This window comes from Urocampus carinirostris, chromosome 2 (genome assembly GCF_059441175.1).
Source record: "Urocampus carinirostris isolate Australia breed hairy pipefish chromosome 2, RoL_Ucar_1.0, whole genome shotgun sequence".
Lineage (NCBI taxonomy): Eukaryota > Metazoa > Chordata > Actinopteri > Syngnathiformes > Syngnathidae > Urocampus > Urocampus carinirostris.
Genome location: NC_142350.1, coordinates 39,357,761 through 39,366,615, shown reverse-complemented (window position 1 = coordinate 39,366,615; position 8,855 = coordinate 39,357,761). Strand labels below are relative to the sequence as shown.

General features: G+C 38.5%; 1 protein-coding gene across 1 annotated transcript; it reads right to left on the bottom strand.

Moving 5' to 3' along the window:
- Nucleotides 1-5,199: 5,199 nt before the first annotated feature.
- Nucleotides 5,200-8,855, bottom strand: tmem74 (transmembrane protein 74). Its single transcript, XM_088327945.1, has 2 exons — nucleotides 8,722-8,855; nucleotides 5,200-6,247 (listed from the first exon to the last, which is right to left on the bottom strand). The coding sequence occupies exon 2, from the start codon at nucleotides 6,185-6,187 to the stop codon at nucleotides 5,417-5,419; it is 771 nt and encodes a 256-aa protein (XP_088184071.1). The 5' UTR covers nucleotides 6,188-6,247; nucleotides 8,722-8,855; the 3' UTR covers nucleotides 5,200-5,416.

Here is an 8,855-nt window from a genome sequence, read left to right as displayed (position 1 = left end):
GGTGTGTTCATTTTGTGACAAGGGTAATATAAAAGTATAGAAGTATTTTAATATTCTAACATGATGATCAGATGCAAAAAAGGGCTTTCGTAGTAATCCCAGTTTTCTAAGATGAACAGTTGTTTTGGTATTACCGTTGAAAACAAAAATCGTGTTATCAAAATCTAGCAACTCCTTCAGTCTAAATGAATCAGAAAATACAACTAACATTGGATTTTCAAATGTAGAGGATTCAAGGTTTGGTCAGAATTCCGTTTCGCAATGTCAGAAAATGATCAAACAATGTCAAGACATGTGAAGTGAATGTTTTAAGTCAATCACGTTGATGTTATCTGACTGATACTGGTAGAATGTAAGGTAGGGAAGGGGGCGTTAGCTGGCATTACCGCATCAGAGGTTGCAGGGACAACTCCACCACAGGGGGTCCGCCCCTCCCAGGTGACCGGAACCCAGAGCTGGTACACATCTCACCTTGCGAAGGAAGTCAGAATTAGGCCAGCCAGAAGGCAACATGGCATATCATAAAAAAAAGAATTGGACCACAATCCTGGCCGGTCCTGACCTAGTCTCAGCTCAACAAGCACCCAGAGAACCTTGCCAAGTCAGCAGCCAAGCTTGATAAAGCTAGCGGCCAAACCGGTGGGACAAAGCCAGCGACCTCAGAGAACCCTCAAGCCACCAGCAGTCAACCTTTGCCTCAACACTCTGCATCACGTGGTCCTCGTACCAAGCCTACCAGGATTCCTCATTACTCTACAGCCGAGGCCATAAAGACTGGGCCGTCATCTTCATCAAAGCAAACCTTTGCAGAGCATCTCGTTGTTGCTCGGTAGTGGTGTGACGTTAAAGGAGGAACTCTATCAAAATACAATAACGTAATAATTAACCCAACGTTGTCTATCCAAATGGTGCCAGTTTAAGTTCTCAATTTATGGTTGTCTTTTTTTATTTTCTTATTATCGCTTTGTGTTTTATTCAAGCTTCTACAGTAGATGATGAGTAAAAGAAAAGTCCCATAAATCCATGAGTGTGTGTGTCTTGATCAAAGTATATTAAACTATCAAAATGTTAAAAAGATTCACCTGAAGTGTGTGCAGCCACCATTTAGACAAACTAACCAAGGTTTTTCATCTGTTTTCCTGAAATAATGATCTAAAAACATATGTGGTGCTCCAAAAAGGCGAGACTAGTTTTAAAAAGAATAATGTCGGCTCTTTAATTCAATAGGTCAATAAATTGTTAGAATAAAATGTTTAACCACCCATATTCGCCACACAAACTTTAAAGACTTATTTGTTGACAACAACAAATACAAGACATGAACATACCATTATTATAGATTTTTGAAAATATAAAAAGTATCACCAACTTGTAACTTATAAAGGTTTTTTTCAAAGTCAGTAAATTTTTAATTTTAGTTATCAATAATCTTATAATAATTTTGAGTTAATTCTGCTTAGTTCTGTTTTGAATATTGATTACTTGGAAATGTGTTTTGCATAGGATGCAAATTGCTTATTTTATTATTCCTCACTGTTTATTTTTTTTTATTTTTATGCACTGTTTAGAGTACATCATTGTCACGATCTGCCAATGATTCTCCTGTTCTTTTATTTCCACACCCTTCAGTGTGGAAATGTTTTTTGTAACCTACGAAAATAAATAAAATTAATTGTCTCAGGGGTAGGCTTTTAAAACAGATTTGGAATTTGTGTTTTTTAACACTCCTCTCCTGTTCTCTTTGCAAGTTCAAAATCCATTGATGTCTTCTCTCTTTAGTTCGACTGTCTACAAAACTATAAACCTATCATCAATACGTACAGTTGAGAAGCTCTTTTTGGGAACTGAACTCTATCTTCACAAATGATCTAATAAATAATTAATTTTTGATAGATAATCAATTAAATGTATATGCATATTGTGTTTTAATTCCCTGAAAACATTTTTTATTTAACTTAAAAATCATTTACTAAAGATCCCATCTGAAACATTTTTGTGAATATTCCTATCATTTTTATATTAGATAGACCATAAAATATTCCAGAAGTCTTTGCAGTTGACCTGTTCTAACGAGGGAGGCAGAGACTTCATTAATTATTAAATAGCACAGTGTTCAAAATATACTCTGGCCATTGTTTTCGACCCCAACACATTCAACACCAATGTTTGTACACTTCACTGCGTGAAAGAATAGGACATTCTTCAATAATAGAAATCAAAATGTTAAACTTTGGATTACAAACGCTAGAGTGTATTCAGTGCAAGGCTATTATTTTTAAGGCTACACTGTGTCGAGAATGAAGACACAGTACTACCCCATGTCTACCTGTGGAGGCAAGGTTTCTAATTTTTTTTTGTCAGAGTCTAAAGGCCAGTGCGCACATGGGGTTCATTCTGGGCCATATTTCAGGATTGGTTTTCATACTTGCACCTGAAATGCTCATATACACTAGATTGAAGTGTTTGTGTTCATAAACATAGGCCAAATATGCCTACTAACAGTACTGATATAGTCTCATCAACAAATACATTTGAAAAAAAACTTCTCATTGGCAGAACAATTGAGAGTTTGGGAGTCGTTTTCTGGTTCGGAGACAATTAAACCTGTTTTTCATGTGAAAGTATAAATACAATTCTTAAATTAATTCAAATTTTATCATAAGATTGTTTTGCTCACTCTAAAGTTTTGTTCTTATTGTTATTTCGATACAACACTTTTCTAATACGTGCATAATCATCTTCCATCTGCTGAACAAAAAAAATTGTGCTATTGTAAAGTTAGAGGGTTTGCTATTTCACCACTAGATGTCAGTGTATGGTGGAGTGAAACCAAGAACAAGTGCTAAAAAGCACAAGAATACAAACAACGGCGATTCAAAGCGACCAAAACTTATCATTCCACTTCTCAATTTTATGGTGAAGCATTTGGCAAGGTTTTTGTTTTTCTGATACCTGTAGCAGCAAGATGGTGGACAATTATGCCAGATTTATTTTGGTGAGGCACATTTATGTAAAAATAAATGTTAATTTATCGACTTACTCGTTTTCAAAAAAACACATTCATACAGTAGTTCCAGTTTTTTTTTCACCACAAAGCGCTATATAATATACATTGTGTCTTAAAAGATATATATCCTATTTCATTATAAGTAGATACAACATTTTCAAATAAAAAAAACATATATTTAAAATAAGTGTTCTCTCAACAGGGTAATAACTCATTTTTCACAGTGTATTTTTACTTGGGAACACAATGGGTTATGAATGGGTTGCCTATATTTAGATAGGTAATGGACCATAACAGCGGGTAACTTGAGCACCGCGCGCACCTAGCGCCAACCGCGTTGGATGCTACTGGTGATAAGTCATTTTGCATCTGTACGCAGGCACTTATAAAAGGAAAACGGCAGGGCGCCAGTGGGCAGAGTATCAAACATGTTTGATAATTTAAGCACTCGGGGTAGCGGGTAAAAACAGTGTTCTGCCGATTCGTCCTACCTTGTGGAGAAATACTACCAATGCCTTGTGCGCATGCACTGTGTCACAAGGTGTCTGAAGGACCCAAATGCAGGACAACAAGAAGGCAGAATACAAGGGACCAAAAACCCTAATAGGGGGGATTTACTTATCAGCAATCAAAGAAGCTTACTAGGGAGAGGAACCGGAACCAGAAAAGGGGTCTTAGATAAAACTGTCTTGATCAAGAACACCTGGGGAACTGGTAAAATCAGAAGGACTAGAATATGTGGCAGTGCTGTCATCTGTTGGAGAAAGACCGCCTGTGCCAAACATGACAGCGTGTATCCATGAGTAAAAGTAAGTTTCAGTGTTGCTAATTTTACTGGATAAGAAAGAAAACTAAATTCACTGTCAGATTAACCTACGGTAGGACGTATCATCAGAACACTGGGACTTGACGCGTTCGCTCTAATAACGAAACATCAATATGACATCTTTGAACAAAGCTTACTTTTATCCCCAAGGAAGCAAACGGTCTATTGACTAGATGGGAATTCCGACTCTTTTTAAAGAACAGTTTTTTTTTTGCTCAGCTCACTAAAAAGAGGTTGTTTTTGTTGTTTAATCAGTTTATTACTGTTTATTATGTACTCTTATTAATGACTTAAAAGGAAAATAAAGCAAAATTTACGCCTAAACAGGAACATTGAAAAACACAGGAAACATAAATTAAAATATTTAAAAATTTACAAAGAAAAAGATACAAAATAAAACAATTTTATTTACATTTTTACTCTCAATTTGAAAGAGCACATAATCCCTAAAAAAATACATTTTGACCAATCACAAGAGAAGAAAAGCGTCTCAAAGGGGCCCTGCTCTTGATTAGTGGGTAGCTGGCTCCCATCATCCACTTCATAGAGCTGTTTCATTCGCGGACGACACGAGTCGGTTGATAACAGCACGGTCAAATGTAGGGTTCACATTTTTAGGGCGACGAAGCCCTGAACTTGCCTTTGCTTTTGGCGTGTTAGTAAATTCTGTATTCAGATTTAATATCTAACTCTATGTTAGTCGGTATTTTAAATGGTAACATGATCCGAAAATATGTGACGTAACAACTTGGAGGATAGAGGAAAACTGCGGCGCAGAAAACGTTGTTAGTTGTGTAGGGGAACAGGGCGGTTGGCATTCTGCAGCCAAAAGTGCCGACGCCAAAATCCCCACGCGTATAGCGTCGGGTGGGCGCAGTGCTAAAGATTAAAGGATGTTTTCTACACTAGACATTTGAAAGGCTTATTCTGCTTGTTTCTGTAATCTAATATATGACACCAGCAGAGGATTGCATAGGATCCCAGGGTTTTATTCAGGTATTATTCAGGTATTATTCCACACTCTTGTTTGTTATTTTGACAATTATACCCTGTTGTCCAATAATGTTGCTGTTCTTTGATTCCCATACACTTTAAGTAAGGTCTGCTTTTCTAACCATGGAGATTTGTTTTTTTTAAAAAAGGGCTCAGTGCAGGACCTTTTGAATAGGTTGGATTTTTTTATCTGAGGGTTAGTTCTTCTCTCCTTATTTTCAGTATCCATAAACTTATCATGAACACAATGAAGAATTTGTTGCATATCTTCAGATGTTTTATGGACCATAACAGAAAGTAAACCAAGATGAAAATAATGTTCTATGCATCAGTCATGTGAAATCATGTGCATTTGTTGAATAACGCAATTAAATTAAAGGTTTTATTTTATTCAATTTTATAACTGAGAGATGATTTGAAGATTAAAACAATCACTAGTTTCAGTCCTATGAAATCAGACCAAATACATTTGATTAATAACCACTTATGTTCAGCAGGCTTGCAGAAACTTAAACATTACATATGTGCATGTCCAGTGCGCCCAATTGAATTCGTGCAGAAGCAATCATTTGACATAAAAGCCTCAATGATTAGTTTAAACTTTCCGCTATGTCCTCCACAGACAAATGCGCAGAGGAGTGACTGGGACTTGATTTGGTTTTCAGGCTAATGGAGCCGTACAGTTTGGCGGAGCGCTTGGAATAAGCGATGACTTTCCTCCTGTACATTTCCCCTTTCCACATAGAGATCATAAGCAGCGTGGAAAGGAAGACCCCGCCGAGGGTCAGGAGGCATAAGCCCGCAATGACACATCGGTCCAGGTGAGCACCGATCCTCGCGCTCTCAAGTTCCATTTTCTCCATCTCCCTAGCTGAGACGCTGTCCCTATCCACTACTATGTTCCTGGGTACAGCGTAGGAGATGATCACCAAGGAGATGCCCGTCACCAAAAAGGTGACCGCGCTTATAAACCAATAGTCCACCGAGGAACTCGAGGCCTCCCCGAAGGACAGATCGTCCTCGGACATGAAAGAAAAGTCCGGTGCCGTCTCCGAACAGGGCTCGCAGCTTCTGCGCCCGGTTCTGTGAGGACTTTTGCAGCTTGTGGCTGGGCTGCCAATGGCCAGATTGACGTTCTCGTCTATGTAGATGAAAGACGTTTCCAGTTCCTCGTCGCAGCAGACGCGGATTTTTTCATCCCCGAGGGGACGCAGTTTGACCTCTGAGCGCCTCGCTGCATGGCAGCTCCGGACTGGGTTGCAGCCGGCATCCCCGACGGAAGATTCGCCAAGCTTGCGAACTTGCAGTGCAGCAGAGAAGCGTTCAAGGACGGCGGGAGAATGGGGCACTGGGGAAGCCATTCGTTCTCACCACCTGTTGGTTCTGTCTTGTTACCGCTTTAGTAATGCGGTACAGCATCCCTAAAATAAAAAGTCTGTAAATTACAGTTCTTACACCCTTTTCATTGAAAATTTCAAGCACTTTTTAAGGACTTTGTAAGCAAATATTCTCTAGTAGGCAACCATTAAAAAAACCTGGTGTGGATCATGTATTTGCAGGGCCACAATGTTTTTGCAATTTACATATGCGATTTTTAATCTTGCGTGCACATTTATCAATACATAATTTTTATACCTAGAGTAAATTGCGAATCTGTTTGTTTTTTAGACAAATCTTTCCACATATAGGTGTAAAAATGATTGACTTGTATCGCATACTAGATTAGATTTTCAATTGCAGGAAAATCTTCACATTACAGTTTACTGAGGGGAAAATGCAAAATATTTTTTTGCATATCCATAATTGACATGCAATCCTTACACTAATACAGATTTCTCAGTGCCCTCTTTGGGTGTAGCATGCACCTGTCATTTTGGGCGCGACGCATATAGGACAATGCCATACAAACTAATGCCAGCTGCAGTTAATCAAGAGGGAAAAAAGTGCAATGGCAAAGCAAAGCCACCAGAGAGCCGTATTGGCATCATTTTAAGCAGACTTGATGAGAAACATGGCACCAATTTCAAGCGTTTACAAGCACTCACCCCAAAATTACCCCAAGCACTCTCCAAACCTTAAAAACACAACATTAAAATTCAAGCATTTTCAAGGGTTTCAAGCACCTGTATGAACTCTGTAAATAGGGTTGGGCGGATTGACCCAATTTTGGATAATATCGTTAGTAAGTACATGGATCGTATCACTACTATTATCCTGGGATTGATACTTCGCTCTTACTTATACTTCTGGCCTGCTGCTGCATCCTCTCTGCCAGGCAGAAGAGAAGGCCAAATTAATGCGCTACCCATACCAGAAGCTAAAAAAGAATGTAATGTGTGTGGTAAAGTCGTTCACTACTGTGGCAACACCACAAAAATACATACAAACTGCTCACCCTGCAGAGAGTAATGAGTTGCAAACAAAAATGTACAAGTGTTACTGTTCCTAAATAGAAATCTTTAAATCAGTTGTCATCATAGTAACGGCCAAAGGAAAGCAGTTGACACTTTTTGCATTACTCACTTTATTTTCAAAATATTGTTTATTGGAACCTTTTACTTCACTAAGTTACATTGTTTTGTCATATTTTGTATTTTCGTTATACTGCTGCTTTGGTTTGACTCTTTAGGGTTTTGTTCTGAAACAGGTGTAATACAAATATATCCATGACTCGATAGACAACGTATTAAATGAAGGAAACTCAAACATGTTTGCTTAAAAATGAGGCAGACACTGCTCTCTATTGGCTTTGCTTTGACATTCCATTTCTTCTGTCCTCGTGGTTTTTGGCAGCTGGCATTAGTTTTTATGCCACTGTCCTATGAACTGTCTTCGCCACCTATGGGTTGTGCCCAAGAGGGCAAGTGAAAAGAATGAAATGCTAGGAGGCTGCAAAACAATGAACAATGGCTAGAAAACATAACATGCTAAAACAAATCCTCACACAGTATTCTGCAACTAAGGTAAATAAAATAAATATTCAACTTTGACCAAGTGGAAAGTCTACGTTATTACCAGGTTTATTATTGGAAGAAAGAGTAAATAGATTACGTCAACTAGTAACAATCATTTTACTCGAAAATAATAGTGACCAAGCACTGGCGAGCTATTTTCAGGACATTTCTGCGGGCAACTCGGCCCGCTCTAGACCAATAGGGATGTAGATGACATGGGAAAAGGCATTCCATTTAATTTCATAATCATACTATTTTTACTCACGGTACCACATGTTGAATACGTGGGGCCCTAATTAAAATAATTGTTTGACAACGTAAACACAATATTACATTTAAATGAACAATGCATTTATTTAAGTTCCTTCATAAAGAGTTATTTCTCTTGTCGTCCGTTTTTGCATTTATTTATATCTTTCAAAACGACTTCTTGTTTAACAGAGTGATGAAGAGATTGAATCTATGTGATATGCATCCCTAGTAGTCTAGTAATTCTCCAGTGGATTTAAGCTTATTATTAGTATTATCATTATTGTCTATTTATACTAATGCAATTGTTGGGCCAGACCGCAAGTACATTAAATCGGTCCGTGGAACAGAAAAGGTTTGCGGACCACTGGTTTATTAGACTCGCCTTAACGTTAGATGCAAAGACCTAAATACCTATTGTATCCAATTAGACAGGGATAGCTCTGTTCTCTTAAACCGAGATCAGTTTTCTGATTTTTCATTTAGCACGCAACTAGTAAAAAGAACCGGACCATTGTAATCTCCATAAAACGACATCCCACAGGATTTGCAGAAACATGCACCACGCACATAAAACTGTTTTATTCCGAGACGATGCTGCTGCATTTGCATGGATGGATGCAACGCGCAAAATCAGTCGTAATCCCTGCAGTTAACCTTCCCCCAAATGTCTTATTCCGTAACCAACCAACCGTATTCATTCAAGATCCCCTCGCCTGTCGCACACCGAAACACGCCATCCACGCCACGGGAAGAGGATTTCGCCTGAAAAGGTTTAGAGCGAGTACGCCTCCGCTGCTGTCTTCGTGCTCGCGGCTGTGACGTC

What these genes read in the sequence shown, in the direction of transcription:
- tmem74 (XM_088327945.1), bottom strand. Translation starts at nt 6,187, where the DNA reads ATGGCTTCCCCAGTGCCCCATTCTCCCGCCGTCCTTGAACGCTTCTCT.